The sequence below is a fragment of the Balaenoptera physalus genome (genome assembly GCF_965194825.1).
Source record: "Balaenoptera physalus genome assembly, chromosome: 3".
NCBI lineage: Eukaryota > Metazoa > Chordata > Mammalia > Artiodactyla > Balaenopteridae > Balaenoptera > Balaenoptera physalus.
The window spans coordinates 59,237,392-59,258,091 of NC_138890.1; the positions used below are offsets into that span (position 1 = coordinate 59,237,392).

A 20,700-nucleotide genomic window follows, 5' to 3' on the forward strand; every position below is an offset into this window, starting at 1 on the left:
TAACAGAAACCGGGCTTTCCCTTTTGCCCTCTCATGTGTTGTTTTTTTTCCTTTCATAAACCTCACCCCAATGGACCTGAAGATGGGGTAGATGTCCTCTTTGTTCTTCACTGCCACTTTCAGATCAGTCCACCTTTTTCTTTCCTAAAAACACATAATTTTGAATCTCATGACATCAAGTCATAATCACCCAATTTCTCTCTTTGTGCTGTCGTCTACTAACACCCCAAGTTACTCCTCTGTAGTACTCCAGTACTCCTTGTTAATTCTTGGCAATTTCTATATAAAAGGGTCATGATCCTCCCAATATTCTGGCCTCACATTTCCTGGCACTCTTCTTTTCTAGTGATCTGTCCTTCACCCCATCTCACCCATCTGTCTTATGGTCATCACCAGAACTGCAGCCCCTCCACGATCTCAATTTCATACCACCCATCTTCCATTTTTTTTTTCTTGTGAAAGATACAATTTATGTCCAAAAAATATGTATCCATTGTTGCTGTAAAAACTAGATGTAATGCTAAGTGAAGAGAAATTGAACCGTAGTAGCAGCACAAAATAAAATGCTGAAATAGTTTCATTCTAGAGAACCCAAGATATGGTCCCAAAATTCAAAACAGGGTGCTATGGATGTGAGTTTAGAAACAGAAAAAAGATGAGAGGGTGTTTCTTAATTGTACCACCTTCTATCTTTTTACCTTGCTGTCTTTGGTACCCTGACCCCAACAATCCTCCAGCCCCACTGCGACGCCACTCCACTTACCCTTCAGTTTTCACTGTCCTTCACCCCCTTGAAGACTTCACTCTCCTCAGGTAAAATTATCATTAATAATTATAATAACCCTTCCCTAGGTTTTTTTTTTTTCTTTCCCCATTTCTCTCTCATTTCATCTTACTTGGTTCGCAAGATCACAGTCCTGGTTAATTCCATTTCTATCCACCCTGCACCTGTAGCTGTGCAAGTGGACACACTGGAGAAAAGGATACAACTTGCTCTCCTTGATACACTTTCTTCTCTTGGCTTTCAGGACAGCAGGGTCTCTTTCTCCTGCCTCACTGGCTGTTTTTTCTCCTGTCTCTCCTCTGCTCAGTTGGCAATGTTGCTTGGCCTTGCCAGGCAACAGATATTAAATATTTCTAGTCTATTCAGTTTCCTACTCTCCTAAATGATTATTTTGCACCTTTTCTCTCCTCAAAAGCCCAACACCTCCCTCATCCTCAATCTCAGTTGAGGATGTTTTCTTTCTATTTCACTGAGAAAATTGAATCAGAAGAGGAGCTTCCACAGACTCCCACCATTACTTTTACCTACTTTCTGTGTCTTCCTCTGTGACCATGTTCCTGTCTAAAGCCAGTTTCTGGGCCAACGTGATATCCTCATTTCAACAAATGTATAGAATACACTGAAAGTATAAAATCTCCTTCTCCCCTCTCGACCATGGTTAACCATATCTTTCATATGCATATGTTATTCTAATAAAGGAATAGGTAAAATCCTTTTCTCCTTTAGTTCAGGGAAGAAAATGTGGGAAATTTTCAAATAGAACCTTACTGGAAAATTAAGGGGCAGGGGAATTAAAAGATAAAATTATAGAAATGTGAGGGTATATACATATTTTTAATGTAATGTGTGTGATCCCATTTGGTATACACTGCTCTGCCTTTTGCTTGACATGTTTTAGCATCTCTTGAAATCATTAGATATAGATAATATCCTTAAATATCCTTGATATCATTAGATATAGATCTACCTCATTTCTTTTTTCTTTTTTTTAAATTGAAGTATAGTTGATTTACAATGCTGTGTTAGTTTCTGGTGTACAGCAAAGTGATTCAATTATACATATATATATTCTTTTTCATATTCTGCCTCGTTATTTTTAATGGATAGTTGAGCTCTGTCAGATAAATAAAATAGTACAAGACGATCCCTTATTGAGAATTTAAATTACTGATTTTTTATATAACAACAAACAATGCTGCCAGAAATATTTTATATTTATCCCTGCATACTTGTATTTCTGCACGGTAAATTCTTAAAAGTAAAATTTCTGGGCCCAAATTACTAGGTGTAGGATTGTACCACTTTACACTTCCACCAGGAATAAGAAACTATCGTAATTTCTGATAGGGCAAAAGTGTTACCTTGTTTTAATCTGACCACTAATGAGACTGAACCAAAGGTTATCCTTCATACCTTGGCTCTCTCCTCATCTGTAAAATGAGATAGATAAACCTAAAGATAACTTTCAGTTCTAAACTTATGGTTCTCTTACTGTATTTTTCTTTTTTCCTTGAATAAGCTGTCTTTGGTGTTATCTGTCTACATCTCACTCTTGTTTTGACAGCTAAGTTCTTGTGTTGGTTTGCTTGTTTTGGTCTGAATTTCATGCTTCTTATCCCATGCACTGGGGCCAGGCATTAGGACTTCCTCCTTGCTTACAACCAGTATTTGGGGATAGAGAGCTAAACTGGTGTGAAACTTTAAAGCTTTTGCATGAAGGCTGCTGGTATAGATTCCACGGAAGACTTACTGGTGGAGATTTAAGGGAGGGTGTCATCAGATAAAGATAATTAAACTTTAATTCCTTCTAAACTGGAGGAATTTGATATATTTTATCTGCAGTGTGCTCTTCTCCTTTTTCACCACCAGATGGCACATGGAGCTCTTCTATTTTAGATGTGTCATTGTTACGTCTGGTAGTGACGCAGTCACGTTAGAGAGAGGCAACCTCTGTTGTTTTCAAATACACACTGCCTGGTATGCTGCCCTCTACCGGTCAGGAAATTCACTTGGAGGACTGATAAGTAAAACAAAGACAGGAAGCTATAGCTTGCCCTTTAATGAAAGGATCTTGTCCTGTTGCAGCTTGTATTTTTATAGGAGCAATATTCGTGCTCTTTTGGGGGCCCAGAGGCTGGAGAACGCTTTTGAGTTTGTTTTTGTTTTAGTCTGATATTTTCATGAAAGCATAGCCTTCATTTCAGAGGGCTTAAAGAGGGGCTTAAATTTTACCAGCTTGGTAGTTCATTTTGTAATCCCATTATATACACATTCCTAACACCATCTTTGTCTCAATTTCTACTGAATAGCTACTTTAGGCACACAATAGAACTACCCACTGATTATATACTGATAATTTCCCAGGGATACTATACTGAATTAATTTACTTCAGGGAATTCCCCTAGCCTATCTTGGGTAGAATTTGCTGCTGCAGAAAGGTTTTTACAGTCAACCCTTCTGTCATTTGTCAACTCCTGATTATCTTAAAATAATCCCAGTTTTAGAGCCTCTTTCTAGCTATTCAGACTTTAGTTTGTGCCTCTGTTACTATTCTAGACATACAGAGACTGAAACTGTATCTTTTAAACCCAAGGTCCTATCTCCCATAACCTACAGATTCCAGATTTTATTTCTGACAAAATGTTCTTTTATATGGCATTGTCTGAGACTCAGGCCATCTAGTGTGGGATGAGTATTGCCTAAATTTCTGTCATCTTAGTGCAGTTAGTCCTTATCCTTAAATATCTATTTCTACCAGTAATTCCCAAACTTGAGTGTGCATAAGGATTACATGAGGAGTTTGTTAAAGGTATAAATTCCTGGGCTCCATCTCCAGAGATTACAAGTTACAAGGACGTAGAAGGATATTTTTTAACAAGCTTCTCATGGAATACACTAATATGGCTTGATCCATTGCTTCAGTATTTATTTCTTTTTCCATTTTCTGCTCGCTGTCTTCCCACTCTCTGCTGTAGTCTAGAAGCTGCTTTCTACTTTTTCTTGTAATAACATTTTGATGTGTCTATCAGAGTGAGTGTTGTACAATTATCCTTGTTTTTTATGGAGGTCATGCATGATCAATTAGGAAACAATGTGACATTTTCTGTTAACTGGTACCACACTTGCTTTTACAAAATTCTTTTCTTGCGTTCCTCCCAGCCAGGTCTCGATAGGCATCTTAGAAGGATGGTTCTGAAGAAGTTCTCTGGAGTCAGTGAAGTAGCTGGGAAGCACTTCAAGACTGACTAGCCTGGAGAGGGTGGATGGAGGGCAGATGATGAGAGGTCTCTCAGGCCCACACAACAAAGGTGGAGCTGTGAGGAACTGGAGGAAGTCCAGATTATGATGAAAGATATTGCAGCTGTGCAGCTATAACTCTTATTCAAGTTTGGTTGTTCTCTCACCATGGAGACCTGGAGTTGGTAGGGATTAGAGATGTGTGTAGGAAGAGGAATGGGATCTCAGGGGAATGTCAGAGCAGAGCTGGGCTTCGGATGGGTTTTGCAGAAGAGTGATCCAGTGCTCTTGGGCTCCTACTGGAGCCCAGCAGTTCTGCCTCAAAGAAGCACTGTTCTGAGGATCCCTTAGACTCTTTGGGAATCATTCGGTCTGAACTTGCTTTTCTGTTGGTATGGGACAAATCTGCCTCCTAACATGAGGTTGGGCAGACTAGTTTTCAGGGAGTACAGAGGGTGTCTCCACTGTAGAATGTTTCCTCTGGGGCTTTTCTTTCTGCATCTCTATTATGTATTTTTTATGTAGGTAATATAGGTAGTTCAGAAGTAAAGATGATATTTTTAAAAAGTCTTAATTCCCTTCCTAGTATTCATGCATCCCAACCTTCTCCCTCCCTCTCTGTGCCATGTAGCTTGCGGGATCTTAGTTCCCTGACCAGGGATTGAACCCGGGCCACAGCAGTGAAAGCACTGAGTCCTAACCACTGGACTTCCAGGGAACTCCCTAGAAGTAACCATTTTTATTAATTTCTTTTAGAGTTTTTGAAAAATGCAATTGTAGCAAATACTAATACAGATTCTTATCCTCCCTCCCCTTACCAAAAGTATTGTCTGTACTGTTCTATACCTTGCTTGTATATCCTGGAGATTTTTCTTATTAGTACATAGAGACCTTTCTCATTTAAAAAAAAATTCTAAATTAAAAATTTTTTTTAGTTATCACTTTTATAATGAACACTACGATAAAACAGAAATACATATAGTAATGAAGTAATCTGTCCTTTTTTTGGAAACAGTCCCTGCAGTAACCCATTTGATCTGATTGCATCTTAGTGTGCACGTGTCCTTGTGTTCTCCCTGCTTTCCTTGCAAACTCTTTCATGTAACGACTGAACAGTTAGTTACCAACACCAACGCTAAACGTACAGCAATTCATACTAGAGCCTTACAGCCACTGTGGTATGGGGAAGAGAGACTTGAGAATTTCTGCTAAGGGGCCTTCCAGACCTCCAGCTACTTCCCTGGAGTAGGAGCAGAGCTTTGTGTCACTAGCACAGGGACACTACCCATAAAAGGGTATGGCCTTCCTACTTAGTTTTTGTTCTGGAGATAATTGCTGTAGAACTTAATACCCTGTAACTATCCCATTTTATGACTCTGGTCCATCGCCTTTGGAGCAACATGCAAGAATGCTCAAGATACAGTGTTAGGTGGGAATATGCAGGAAATAATTATATTCAACCCTTATTGCAGTTGTATTTTACAGAAAAAAATGCAGAAGTAAAAGTCTGAAAGGGAATATACCAGAATATTATAACAGATTTTGTTAGGGTGCTAGATTTTTTTTCCCTTCAACTTTTCTATACTGTGGTCTCTTATTTTTATAATGGGAAAGACAAAAGGGTTAAGAAGGAAATTTGCTAGTGTCCAGAATGCTTGAAAAGGGGGTTTCTAGAGTATTTGGACCTAATAAATTAATTTCTGCAAGGCAGAGTGCTAATACCCAGTTCTGCAGAGCAGGTAACAGCATCTTTTACTTCATTCTCCCTAATGATCCTAGCTTGCTTCTCTTTGAAAAGCCAGATTACAACTTAAAAAGCTATTTATTCTTTTGTCCACTCCCCTGGGTAAGGGAGCCCCAGTTACACAACAAAAGGGCATTGGTAGCCCCATGTCTGCAAGATGGGATGGAATCATTCATCCCTCCTGATCCTTCAGCAATCCCAACTCTGTTTACTTAAAGTCAGTGATTTTTTCTCTTGGATCTATTAGATGAGAAGATAAGGCACTCTCCTGTCTGTCTGTGTGTGTTTAAATTTCCTCTTTGCAAGAAAAACTGCTAAAATCCTTCCAAGAAGAATGTCCCCCTTTTCCTATTCTCCTTGCATTCCTGTTCTGCTTGCATTTTTCTTTTCAGCCACGGGGCGTGCGCAGTTGAGCCATTTTGGCTCAGGTTCCAGATTGTGAGGTCAGAGACCAGGGATTGGAGGAGACTATCAGGTGACTTTCTGTAACAGTGATGATGGTCCTGCCCTCATCCCCACCCCTTCCCCCTCCCCTCCGCCCACCCTTTCCTGGCTTCCACCTTAGGAACAAAGAAAGGAAAAAACCAGCAGTGTGACGAAAACCAGCAGCTGCATCTGCAGACTCAGGCTGGGGGCTGGGTGTTTATTCCATCTGTTCTCTTTGTTATGCTTTTACCCTGTTACTTCCCCTCCCAAAACCCAGAATAAAATGGAGGGTATTTCTAGAATCCTTTGTTACAGAGAATGGCTTAGAATTCTGCAGTTTACTCTGTGTTTAGGTTGGGGGGTGAGGGAGGTAGGCTGAGCAGAGATTAAAACTGTTCCCAGCACCTAGGAAAAGATGAACGTATTTTGTCTTCTCATTCCATTTTGTCCCAGAATTCCTATTTAATGTCAGATACAGTGACAGAGGCTTATCACCCATTCTTTCTAATTATTAAAACAATGCTGCCTAATAGGTATTATCTTCATTTTATAACCGACAGATGTGAAGTATAGAATAGTTAACATGTCCTTTGCTTACTGAGAGCTTATAGCAAGTAAATACCAAGCCAGGATTTGACCCCAGGTCTGTTGGGCTCAGAATCCAGCATTATTGAAGGCAGTGGCAAGAAGGCAGGAATGTCAGAAAAACCTGAGATGCTAGCTGCTGGGGACTGTCCTGGCACTGTGACAGTGTTCTTTGCTTTTCACCAGTGACCAGTGTCCTGATTTCTTCAACAAGTAAATCTCAAGGGATAAAAGGAGATGGAAGGGAACATATAGGTTAAAGAGAATCTAAAAATATGTCAACCCCTTATTCAGATCCTGATTCATTTTTTTAAGGAAGGAAAAGTCTTTATTCCCAGCACCTTATTTTGATGCCTTTTCTCCTGCCCTCTCCTGCGCCTGTTCCCTTACATAAACCTGTCCTACCCTTTTGCTGACTTGCTTGGGGCAGTGCCTGTCCTTCTAGCCCCTACCCACCCACATCTCTGAAGCTGATCTCGTTGTTAGCACTCCCTTATTGAGTCACCATCCTGGGTGTGCTGGGAAAGTATCTGTGAGAAGCTCAATGACTGTATTGTCTAAATGAGCAAATGCTTGTGAAGTGCCCAGATTCTGAACGCTGCTTTTCTGCCACCCTTTCACACTTCTGTTTGCCTCCTTCTTGCTAACTCAGCACTTGGTTCTTGTAGATTTGGAATTCTGTCTGGCTTTGTTCTTGACCTTCAGATTTATCCATCTCTGCCACTTTGCTCCATCCTTCCTTACAGCTTGCACATCCATGATGGCCCAGTTCTGTTGGATTTAGCAGATAGGTATTTATTTTGGTGAAGAGGTCAGTGATAGAAATCTGGTTACCTTTGGGCAGGAATAACAGCTGTTCAACTGGCATGCTGTTTATCTGTTCCCCCCCCACCTCCCACCGAGGTGTATACCTACGAGTGGCTTTGAGGTACTGAATTTTTCCCCCCCGTGCATATTGCAGCTATGGGGAGTATAAAGTTGAAATCCCCCACATGGGCAGCTTCTTACATTAGCACATGATAGGGCCCTCTTGCTCTGTCCCCTTCCCAGAATCAAAGAGTTAGCGTAGAGCTTAATAGACATGGTTTATTGTCTGCTGGGTGGACTTGGTGATTCTATAACTATGTTATCCTCACAGAAAGTTTGTTGTTATTTCCTAGAGGTCTAACTAAGTATTCTAATCTTTCAGATATGCTAGGGAGACCTAGGCCTCTTCCACAAAGACCCTGTTTTTTAGAGAGAACTGTAGTGGTACCAGAGTCCACTTTTTTTTTTTTTTTACTTCCTATTATGATTCTGTGCTCATGTGTGTTGTATGTATTGCCATTATCTCACTTTATGGACATTGGATAAACGCACGTGTTTGTGCTGCCTCATTTAAGTAGTGGAAACCGTTGGTGCCTTAGATCCACAGATTTTTCAACATATTTCTGCTTTTTCCATCTTTCTCGTGTGTTCTCTTTTAGTCATAAAGTATTTGGTTTACTCAAGGGAGCTGTAACATAAGACTGTGGAGGGTGTTCCCTGTAGAATAGGGACAAATGCCGCAGGCTTCATCCTGGGCAGAGCAAGTAGTGTGTGGTCCTGAGACAATAAGTGAGAATTAAGGATAGGTGGAGTTGTTTTATAGATCAGCCTGAATCTTTCATCCCTTCGGGTGTAACTGGCTTTAGAGCCAGTCTGTGTTCTCAGCAGTATTTCACCAAAGTCCTTTTTCCTATCCCACTTAGTCACTCCCACCTGTGATTCTTAGGAACTTAGTTGCCAGGATGTCAGGCAACTCCCCACTCCTCCATTTCCTGTTTGTGGTCTTCATTGAGAGAAGCCTGCAACAGGAATTCCTGGGGAAGTGATGGCTATAGCTGTGGGACTCCGGGGGCCATTAGCTCTTTCTTAAGTTGGGGAATACGGTGCTGAGATGGACCTCCCTTCCGTTCTGCAGGCTCTTAGAAACTGTTAATAATCATAACCAAAGTATAACTGGGACTCAGGCTGCTGTTGTGCCTTGACTCTGCTGTCTTTAGAAACTGAGAATTATTTTCCTTTCTTAGCCTCAATTTCTACTCTCTGAAATTTAGAATTAAAACATAATTTTCAAGATTCATGGCAAAATTGCTTGGACTCTGTAGGATTGATTCTTTTGACATATGCAAAAATAGCAAAAAAAGAAAAATAGGGTCCGTGTGTTGGACAGCAGGGGGTGCCCTTTCCCTTCGCTTTATTGCCTGGCACTCCCTGCTGCATTCAGCCATTTTAGATAGATTGTTTTTGCTCCCAGCTAACTCCATTTTGTGTTTGTGACGCAGGAAAAAAAAAATTCTGCAAGGGAGGAGCCTGGCTGGGGGAGGGAGTGAGACAGGCTGAGGCAGGGCTCCACAACTTTACTCAGCACTTGTTCATCAGGGACCTACCTTGCTGCAGGCTGCCTGCATCCTGAGCAATAGATGCAGCAGGTCCCTGCCAGCTGAGCAAAGAACAGAGTGATGCCTGGCTACTGGGCACCTACTAACCACGGCAGGGGGCTGGTTTTGAGGCAGCATGCAGGACATCCCCTTTGCCTTATAAAGAATCTAAGCCTGGCTTCGGTGGGTTTTACCACGGAGATATTTAGGCTGGTATCCTCAATTAAAGAATCGGCTAAGAAGAAAAGATACCTTTTCTCTGAGTTGTCTGAGAAGAATCAGATGCCCTAGTGACTTCAGGGAAACAATCCGAGTTAAAAAAAAAACTTTTATTTTTGAAAATGTAACCTCTCCCCACACACATATATAATACGTACATACACACACACACACACACACACACATATGCAAAGAGAATAGTATGAATACCTGTCTCCATCACCCAGTTTCAAAACTTAACTCATGGCCAGTCTTGTTTCATGTACCTGCATCAGCCTCCTCTTCACCACCCCAGTTATTGTAAAGCATATGTCATTTAATATCCTTAAGTAGTTGAGAATGTGTATGAAAAAATAAGGACTTTTTAAAAAAAGAGAGAATTGTATTATCACATCTGAAAAATTCTTTAATATCACATATCCACTCAGTGTTCTTAAAGTAGTATTTTTTTAAGTTTGTTCATCTGAATCAGAGCCACACAGTCTATACATTACAATTGGTTGATGTCTCTATAGATTCCCTCTCTAGCTTGCCTTGTCTCTTATTTTTTTATCTTGCAGTTTGTGTATAGACTTAATTTCTTAAGGAGAGAGGGAGGATCTCTCAGGTTGAGATTGAGAAGATTGAGAGCCAAACTTATCTTCTTCACACAGCGGAGCCTCCCATCTTCAGGATTTCCCCAGAGGTGATGGGAGAGGAGGTGAAGGCGCAGTGCTCTGCAGCCTTCAGAGGGAGAAGGGACTGGAGTCTTTTACTAGGAGAGTGGCTTGTTTCTCCTGGCATGATAGCCTGTTACCTACCCAAAGTCTTTAGAAAAGTTTGCCGACTGCTCTCAACAGAGAACATGGTCACAGTGGACCATGCTGTTTCCTGGGAATTAAAGGAGAGGTTTTAAGCTTTGGGACAGCAAATTTACCTGTTCTTTAATAGCTGCATCTCTAGAGTGATTCCAGGTCCTCAGCTTTATCTCCCAAACCTTTCTTTTTACTTAATTGGCAGCCTTTCTCCCTGATCAGACTTAATTAGTTAGTAATACTTCATAGACTGTTCTACAGAAAGGAAAAATATCATGTTGTGTGGGGAACGGGCACATGTGAAAATTCTTTCATGGCTTCAGGATTATAACATCCCCATGACCTTGTTGGAGATAACCCCAGGGACGGACCTGGATGCAGATGATGAGATGAAAGCTCTTGATGTTCTTTCTCCCCTTTTGGAAATGGGTCAGTGACTGACTTTCAGCAGCCACAGCAGGCAGTCTATTCCCTTGCTTTGTGGAAGAGCACAGGTTACAGAAGGGAAGTTGCAGTAGCTGACTTCTTGGCAAGGCTGGCAGGGCAGTGGTGAAGTCTGGTCCTTGGAGACTAGGTTGGCCAAGTGCCTAGTTTGGAAGCTGTAGTTCCCATTAACCAAAGTGCTAATTTTTAGGTTGTCTCTTCATGTTTAAACTTTTTATGGTTAAACATAATAAAAATATAGGAAGTACATAAAACAGATGTGCAACTTAGTGAATTATTATAAGGTGAATACCCTTGAAATGTCACATGTCAGGAGATAGAAACTTTCCAGGAGACTCCTAGGAACATCCATGTGCCTCTTCTCCTCTAAAAGAAACCAAAGTCCCGACTTAAGGTATGGTCTCCATTTTTTGAAAAAGCTTTATCACCCAAGTTTATATTCCTGAACACTATAGTTTAGTTCTACCCATGTTTTTTAATGTCTTCTTTATGTCTTAAATCTATTGGCTTTTTCCTCTTTCTCTTTTTTTTCCCCTTGCAGTTAATTTGTTGTAAAAACTGTATCATTTGTCTGTAGAGTTTCCCATAATATCAACTTTGCGATTGTATTCGCATAGTGTAGTGTGTAATTTCTGTCCTGTGTATTTGGTGTAAATTGGTAATTGGATCTAGAGGCTTAATCAGAACCAGGCTCCATTTGTTTGTCTTTCACCAAGACTTCTTCGTAATAGGTGTTAGGTTCCTCTTCAGAAGGCACATAATATGTGGCTGTCCCCTCTGTGATGTTAGCAGCTGTTGATTCTCAGTACATAGATCTGTTCGTTCATTACGATTGCAAAATGGTGCTACGCCAAACAAAAGGAATTCCTTATATACTCTAGATATAAGTCCTTTGTCACAAACATCTTCTATGACTTTGTGGCTTTTCACTTTTTTTTTTTTTTAAATAAATTTATTTATTTATTTTTGGCTGCATTTGGTCTTCATTGCTGCGCACGGGCTTTCTCTAGTTGCAGCAAGCAGGGGCTACTCTTCATTGCGGTGTGCAGGCTTCTCATGGCGATGGCTTCTCTTGTTGCAGAGCATGGGCTCTAGGCGCTTGGGCTTAAGTAGTTGTGGCACATGGGCTCAGTAGTTGTGGCTCACGGGCTTAGTTGCTCCACGGCATATGGGATCTTCCCGGACCAGGGCTTGAACCCGTGTCCCCTACATTGACAGGCGGATTCTTAACCACTGAGCCACAAGGGAAACCCACTTTTTTTTTTTTTAACCGTGTCTCAATGAACAGAGGTTCTTTATATAAAGTGCTTAGATTTACCAGTGTTTTCCTTTATGAGTAATGCGTCTTGTGGCTTATTTAAGAAATCCTTTAGTCATCAAGATAATTAATCCTATAGCTTTTCCATTCACATTAAGGTTTTTGGTTTTTTTTTTTTTTAATTTATTTATTTATTTATTTATTTATGACTGTGTTGGGTCTTCGTTTCTGTGCAAGGGCTTTCTCTAGTTGCAGCAAGCGGGGGCCACTCTTCATCGCGGTGCGCAGGCCTCTCACTGTCGTGGCCTCTCTTGTTGCAGAGCACAGGCTCCAGACGCGCAGGCTCAGCAATTGTGGCTCACGGGTCTAGTCGCTCCGCGGCATGTGGGATCTTCCCAGACCAGGGCTCAAACCCGTGTCCCCTGCATTGGCAGGCAGACTCTCAACCACTGCGCCACCAGGGAAGCCCCAACACGTTAAGGTTTTTAATTGACCTGTAGTTGATTTATTTGCATATGGGTACAATTTCTTTTTTCATACGGACACTTAGTTCCAGTCCCACTTATTGGGAAGTCTGACATGCTCAGTCTGTTATATCAAGTGCTCTTTTATGCCTGGGTCTGTTTTCTGGACTGTGCTCTCCTTCTTGTTGATCATTTTGTCTATCCCAATGCCGGTACCATACGATCTTGATTTATTACGGTTATAAAGTGTATTAATCTCCTATCTTTTGCTGCTTTTCCAAGAATGTCTTAGCTCTTCTTCTTTGTATTTCCATATAAATTTTAGAATCAGCTTGTCAACTTAAAAAAAGAACCCTGTTGGGATTTTTATTCTACTGACTCTATAAATCAATCTGGGAAGAATTGGTATCTTGTTATCAAGTCTTTTAATCTATGGATCTTAAAATCTACATTCACTTATTTATCATTTTTAATGTTTTTCAGAAAAGCTCTATTGTTTCTCTTAGAGGTCTTATACAACTTTTATGAAATTTATTCCTGGGTACTTCATATTTTTATATGATATTTAAAATTTCTTTTTTTGTGTGTGTGTACACATTTAGTTTTATTGTAACAAAGCAACTTGTACACTTTTAACGTTTAAAACTGAGCATCATCCTTCCTTTCCAGTGAAACAAAAAGAAAAATTTAAAAATTAACAGGAACAAAATTACAATAGAGAATGTCAATTGCAAATAAGATCCTACAGGTTCTCCTGATTCTCCCATCGAGTGGCAGGGCTCAAGTCATCATTAGGAGAGAATTTTATTTTAAAAGTGTCATCTTAAACTGCAAGGATGTCCGTTAAACATCACAATTAAACATGCCAAAGGAGAAGCCATGTTGTCAAAATGCCCACTTAACCCACCCAAACATCTCAAACCCACCCTTTGCTGACCTTCTATAACCCCATTTTTTTAAGTTTTTTTTTTCTTTTTTTAAACAAGAGAAAGTAGACAGATACATGTTGGTAAATGCTAACTGTCCATATTCACATAGAGACACAGTGTAATCTCTGAGCCCAATATACAGAGAAAGGAGGGAAAAGGCTAGAATTCTATGCACTACTACACAGGGGCCTAGCACCCTCCAGCTTCCAGCAGAGCTAAGGGAGCAGAAGGTTTTTCTTTTTTCCCACAGAGCATGGTGGTGTTGATTCCATAAAGTTTTTGTTGAGACAGGAAGGGATAAAAATGAATTTGGAACAGAAAGGGGTAGAGATTCTTTTCCCACTGAATTCCGCTTAAGGTATTTTCCCCCCAAATTAGTTGTGAGCCGTGGTATAAAGGAGAAAAGAGACCTCAAAAACAGGGCAACTGAGCACAAGAGGAGAAGGAGAAAAAAAAAAAAAAAAAAGACTGCAACTTGCTCCCAGGGACTGGAGAAAATTAAAAAAGGAAGGTTGGAATCCATCAGTGTTCCATTAGTCATCTTCTCCTTCATCTTCCTCTCCTTCCTCCCCCTCATCATCATCTTCATCTTCTTCACCTTCATCCTCATCCCCTTCTTCATCAGTATCTTCCAATCCTTCTTCCTCTTCATCATCATCATCATCATCATCATCTTCTTCTCCTTCCCCTTCCTCATCATCCATGTCCGGAACCAAGTAGTACTGTAATGGATTTGGCCAAATATCATCTTTGATGACCTCTCCTAACTCATCTGCACCTGCATCAGAATGATCAGTAAACCAGGTGAAGAAGCGTTCTGGTTCCTCATGCTGTCTCTTCCTGCTGGCTTTATTCTACGTTTGACTTGAACGTTTTGTCAAATCCTTTCCGGATTTCCATTTGATTTCAGTGGACTTTGAAGATGGATCACCACTCTCATTCAAATGAAATTCTTTGGAGAGAACTTTATTTTCGAAGTAAGGGTTTTCATCAAGATAAAAATCTATTCTGTAACCTGATTTAATATCTTCAAATTCTGTCACTTCGACTCTTGTCAAATAATGCAGCGCCTCTTCATCCTCCTTCCCAAGCAGTGCAGACACTTGTGGATGGTTAACAAATGTTGTTACCCCAAAATTTGGGATTTTGGCGATCAATTCCGATCTCTTCTGAAAAAATGGTTGGCGGAGTTTGTTATATTTCTGTTCTACTTTCAAAATCTCCTCACTGGCTTGTTCGTTAAGTCTGTCTATTTCATTTTGTACTTCATCAATATGTTCAATTGCTTCTTGCTGTTCTTTTTGGAGGGGAGGCGGCTCTGCTCCCTCACTCAATGCTCCGTGCTCCAGCTCGCTGCTCAGATCTGCCGGAGCCGCCTCCTCCTCCACCTCCTCCTCTTAAAATTTCTTTATCTATAGATTCTTTGGGATTTTCTTATATTGATAATCAGTATCTTCACATGAGAGTGTTATTTCTTCTTTTCTAATGCTTAAGGTTTTTTTCTTGCCTTACTGCACTGGCTTAAACCTCCAGCCAGTGTTGTTGAATGAAGTGGTAATGATGAATATTCTTCTCTTGCTCCTAATCTCAAAGACAAAGTTTTCAACATTTTACCTTTAAGCATGGTTTTGCCTTCAACTTTTGGTAAATACTCTGTGTCAAATTAAGGAAGTTCTCTTGTATTCCTAGTTTACTGAGAGTATTTTTCATGAATGGGTACTGAATTTGATCAAATGCTTTTTTGTACTGTTAGCATTATCACATAATTTTTCTTCTTCAATATGTAATTGTGGTGAAGCATAATAATTGGCTTCTGTTACACTAATCTTTTTTTTTTAACATCTTTATTGGAGTATAATTGCTTTACAATGGTGTGTTAGTTTCTGCTTTATAACAGAGTGAATCAGTTATACATATACATATGTTCCCATATCTCTTCCCTCTTGCATCTCCCTCCCTCCCACCCTCCCTATCCCACCCCTCTAGGTGGTCACAAAGCACCGAGCTGATCTCCCTGTGCTATGCGGTTGCTTCCCACTAGCTATCTATTTTACGTTTGGTAGTGTATATATGTCCATGCCACTCTCTCACTTTGTCACAACTTACCCTTCCCCCTCCCCATATCCTCAGTTCCATTCTCTAGTAGGTCTGTGTCTCTATTCCCATCTTGCCACTAGGTTCTTCATGACCTTTTTTTTTTTCCTTAGATTCCATACATATGTGTTAGCATACTGTATTTGTTTTTCTCTTTCTGACTTACTTCACTCTGTATGACAGACTCTAACTCCATCCACCTCACCAAATAACTCAATTTCGTTTTGTTACACTAATCTTGCATTCCTAAAATAAATCCAATTTGGGCATTATTTATTATCCTTTTTATTTTATATTGTTTAATCCAGTTTGCTGGTATTTCAAGAATTTTATGCCTACGTTTATGAGTAAAAGTAACCTATGATTTTTTGTTCTTTTACATTTTGCTATTAAGATTATACTAGCCTCATAGTGTGACTTGAGGAATATTTCCATTTTCTATACTGCGGAAGAATTTTTACATAAGATTAGGGGAATTATTTATTCCTTGACTGTTCGAAATAATTGGCTGGCAAAGGCATCTGGGTCTCCTAGGAAACACTGACTACCAATTTAATAGCTTTCGTAGTTATAGGGACTGATCAGGTTTTCTCTTATTGAGTCAGTTTTGGTAAGTTACATTTTTCTAGAAATTTGTCCATTTCATCTAAATTCTCACATATATTTTGTATGAAATTATTTATTTTAATGCCTGAAGCACATTTATCCATTTCCATTTTTGTTTTTGTTTTTTGTGGTGCTTGTTCCCGACGTTGGATGCCTAATTACTCTCTCATTTTTAAATACTGATCAGTCTCACCAGAGGTTTTCTGAATTTACGAGTCTTAAAAAAAAAAAAAAAAAAGAACTATTGGCTTTGTTAATCTCTGTTATAGATCATTAATTTCTGCTTTTACCTGTATTTTCTTTTAAAATTTTTCTTTAGGGTTTATTTTACTGTTCTAATTCTAACTTCTTGAAATGAGTAGTTAACTCATTAGTTTTTGGTCTTTTTTTTTTTTTCCATATATGTGTTTGACACTAAGTTTCTGTTTTAGGTGTAGCCCTTAAGTTTTAATAGGAAGTGTATTAGCTTATTAAGGCTGCCATAGTGTACCACGGACATGGTGGCTTAAAAAAACAGATATTTATTTCTCATAGGTCTGGAGGGTAGAAGTCCTAGATTTAGGTGTCAGCAGTTCTGGTTTCTTCTGAGGCGTTTTCCCTTGGGTTGCACATGCTGCCTTCTCACCATGTCTTCACATGGTCTTTTCCTACGTGCCTGCATTCCTGGTGTCTCCTTGTCTGTCCAGATTTTTCTTCTTATAGGGACACCAGTCAGGTTGAGCAGGGTCCACCCTAAGAGCCTCCTTTTAACTTAATCACCTCTTTTAAAACCCTGTCTCCAAATACAGCCATATTCTGAAGCACCGGGTGGTGGGGGGTGCAGGCAGGGGGCCGTGGGGCATGTTAGGGCTTCAACGTATGAATTTGGGAGGAACACTACTCGGTCCATAACAGGAAGCATTTTTATTATTCAGTCCAATAAATTTTGATTTTCATTATGATTTCTTTTCATGGGTTATTTAGAAGTACTTTATTTCTAAATATATGGAATGTATTAATTTCCTATTGCTGCTATAACAGATTACCACAAATTTAGTGACTTAACAGGAATATAAATTTATTTGGAGTCCACAGTCCTAATATCAAGGTTTTGACAGAGCTGTGTTTCCTTTGGAGGCTTTAGGGGAGAATCCGTTTCCTTGCCTTTTCCAGCTTCTAGAGGCTGCCTGCATTCCTTGGCTTAGGGCCCCTTCTCCATCTTCAAAGTTAGCATCATAGCATCTTCATATCTCTATCTCTGTCTCTCTCTCTTCTCTGCTTCTGTCACCATGTCTCTTCTCTCGCTGTGACCCTCCTACCTCCTTCTTATAAGGATCCTTGTAATTACATGGGATCAACCAGGTAATCCAGAATAATCCTCTCATCTCAAGATCAACTTTACCACACCTGCAATGTACTTTTTGTATGTAACATTGAATTAGGATGTGGATATATTTGGGGAACCATTATTCTGTCTACCCCTGTGAGTTCTCAGGATTTTTTTTTAAATGTCTTATTAATTTCTAGCTAGTTGCATTTTGGTCGGTGCTCTTGTTTTTTGGGTTTTTTTTTTTGCTTTTTGCTTTGCTTTTCTTTTTTATATGAGATCAGCAAGCCACAAAGAAAAAAAGATTTTAAAAAAAGAGAAGAGGTGGGGGGAATAAAAAGGAAAGTAATTGCTGAGGTGATTTCATACCTTGAGGTAGTTTACTTCGCACAGCATTACCTGATGGACTCCACCCACATGTCGTGGTTGTCTGGTTGTTACTGTTATTGTTGCAACGTCAGAAGAAGGGGAGTCCAAACATGGGCTCTTCCACGTGCAGAGAGGGCTTCCTCCCTTCCCAGCATACTTGATAGCATTGTCCAAGGTAGCTAAAGTGCACCACCTGGCTAATATGCACTGACAATCAGTACTTTAGGAGGGGAGGCCTAACTGGTCACTGCTCTTGTGATTTCAGTCTTAAGAAATGTGTGGAGTTTTCCTTTATGACTCTGAATATTGTTAAATATTATAAATGTTCTATGTGCACTTGAAATTCATGTATTTGTTCTTCAGTTGCATGAAGTGTTGTATATATCTCCATTAGGTCCTGTTTGTTAATTGTGTTGCTTAAATTTTCTGTATCTTTACTTTTTGTTTGCTTGTTTTATCAGTTACTTAGAGAAATGGTTGAAACATCCCACTTTGTGGATTTAGCATTGTAATTCTGTCAGTTTTTGCTTTATATTTTTTCTTTTAATTTTTTATATCAACTTTTTATATCAATTTCAGACTTACAGAAAACTTGCTAGAATATAGCAAAAAATTTCCTGCACATACTTTACCACATTCCTGAGATGTTAACATTTTACCACATTTGCCTTACCCTTCTGTGTGTGTGTGATTATTTTTTTTCTGAAGCATACAGATCAGTTGCCTCTTTATCCTTTGGTGTGCATTTGCTAATAGTAGATCCATAACCACATATCAAAATTAGGAAATTAACATTAATGTAATAATGTTATTTAATCTGACCTTTAGATTTTGCCAATTGTCACAGTGACATCCTTTACAGAAAAAATACTGGATCATGCATTGCATTCAGTTGTCCCTTATATTCTTTAATTGAGAATAATTTCTGTTATGGTCACCTGCAAAGGTATATGGACCCCTACTCAAAATTTAGTTTGGATGTCAAGAATGATGATGCCCCACACACACCAAGAGGGTATGAAAAGGTTTATTAACTTAAATGATTGAGGTCTCTGGGAAGAGGAGAATAGTCCTCTCAAGCAGGCTTGAAAGGGCAAGGAAAGGAGACTGGCCTAAGTTTTTATTGTGCTTAGGGTAGGGCCAGGCTTAGAGTTCCTGCACAAGGACCTTGCATAGTCTGAATCTCCACTGGCACCAAGGAGGGAGCAGTGAGGCCTCTGTGTTCCTTTGCCCAGATGTGAGGCACAAGGTGAAGTGAGAGAGGTGAGGCTTAACAGCTGTCAACTGTTAAACCAAAAATGGAGTCAGACTCCTCATTGTAGTTTCTTGGTCTTTATCTTTTAATATCTTGACATTTTTTAAAGAGTATAGACCAGTTAGTTTATAGAATGTCCCTCAGTATGGATTTGCCTAATGTATCCTCATGATTAGATTAAGCTTGTCCTTTTTTGGTGCTTTATATATCTTAATACATAAATATGTGTTGTTATTAGGTGCATACAAATTCAAAATTCTTATATTTTCCTGACAAACTAAAACTTTTATTGTTATAGTATGTCCCTGTTTATCTTTTTAATGCTTTTTGTTGCCTGGAAAACTGTCTAATATTAATGTACCTTCATCATTTACAATGTTGGTCTTAAGTGGAGCATATAGTCTGTCTGCATTTAACATAATTACTGAAATATTTGGATTTAAATCTACCATCTTATTTTGTATTTTCTATTAGTTCTGCCTGTTCTATGTAATATGTTGATTTCATTCTGTTCAAAATATTTTCTAATTTCTTTTGTGATTTCTTCACTGACTCCAGAGTTATTTGGATATTTATTCAGTATCCAAATAATTGGGAACTTTGTAGTTATCCTTTTACTGATTTCCAACTTAATGCAATGCTAGTGTGATCAGAGAAAATACTTTGAATGATTTCTATCCTTTGAAATTTGTTGGTTTGCCCAGCATATGGTAAATTTTGGTAAATGTGCTGTGTGTGTATGAAAAGAAAGGTGTAATTTGTCATTGTTGGATGCATTGTTCTAATGTATCAGTTAGGTCAAGTTTGTTAGATGTGTTCATATTTTCTGTATCCCTTCCAAGTTTTTGTCTGCTTGTTTTATTAGTTACTGTACAAAGGGTGTTAATTCTTCCACTGTAGTTATGGATTTACCCTTTTCTTTTAGTTCAGTCAATTTTTACTTTATATATTTTGAAACTAAATTATTGGATGTATTTAGATTTAGAATGATCATATTTTCCTTGTGGATTGACCCTTTATCACTATGAAATGTGTCTATTCAAGGCAGTAGCATTATTACAGATAAAATCTTTATCTGATATTAGTACAGCTACATCAGCTTTCTTTTGGGTAGTATATTTTCTTCCACTATTTTGTCCTAAGACTTCTGTGTCTTTATTTAAGGTGTGTCCCTTGTAAGCAGTACATATTTAGTGTGTGTGTTTTGTAAATCCAGTCTGATGATCTTAGTCTTTTCATTGCAAAGTATTTAATCCACTTGAATTGATATATACCAAATTGCTCTTTGTTTTCTGTTTGATTTTTCCAATTTACATCCTTTTTTTCTGTTCTTCTTACTGATTCATTTAAAACTTTATTACCTCACATTTCCCCTATTCTTAGTTACACATTTTTTTTTTTTACTATCCTTTTAGTGTATACCTTAGAAATTACAACATGCATGCTTGACCTATTACAACCTAATAAATATTAGAACTTTTACCACCTTCCAGGTAATGTTAGAACTTTACAGTATTTTAACTCTATGTACTACACATCTTTTGAATCATGGATTTCATGCATTTTAATTCTACATATTTTTTTTTCTTTTTTTTAAAATGTTGATGGATGTTTACAGATCGGGATGACGTATTCCTTTTTTTTAAATTAATTATTTATTTTTGGCTGTGCTGGGTATTTGTTTCTGTGCGAGGGCTTTCTCTAGTTGCGGCGAGTGGGGGCCACTCTTCATCGTGCTGCACGGGCCTCTCACTATCGTGGCCTCTCTTGTTGCGGAGCGCAG

General features: G+C 39.0%; 1 protein-coding gene and 1 pseudogene across 6 annotated transcripts in view; one reads left to right on the plus strand and one right to left on the minus strand.

The window, feature by feature from the left end:
- LOC309657614 (protein diaphanous homolog 1-like) overlaps positions 1–20,700 on the plus strand; it is a 54,772-nt gene that overhangs the window by 6,045 nt on the left and 28,027 nt on the right. For 2 of the 5 annotated variants that reach the window (XM_082455309.1, XM_082455310.1), the window contains exons 1-2: positions 641–813; positions 6,159–6,241. The exons of the other annotated variants lie outside the window; for them this stretch is intronic. In XM_082455309.1, the coding sequence (XP_082311435.1) occupies positions 656–813; positions 6,159–6,241 (241 nt within the window). In that variant the 5' untranslated portion in view covers positions 641–655. Of the gene's footprint in view, positions 1–640; positions 814–6,158; positions 6,242–20,700 lie in introns of those variants that run through there. 5 annotated transcript variants of the gene reach the window in all.
- On the minus strand, positions 13,146–14,911 carry LOC309656997 (protein SET pseudogene; annotated as a pseudogene). The gene is made up of 2 exons: positions 14,902–14,911; positions 13,146–14,683 (listed from the first exon to the last, which is right to left on the minus strand). The product of its transcript is annotated as a protein SET pseudogene (transcript).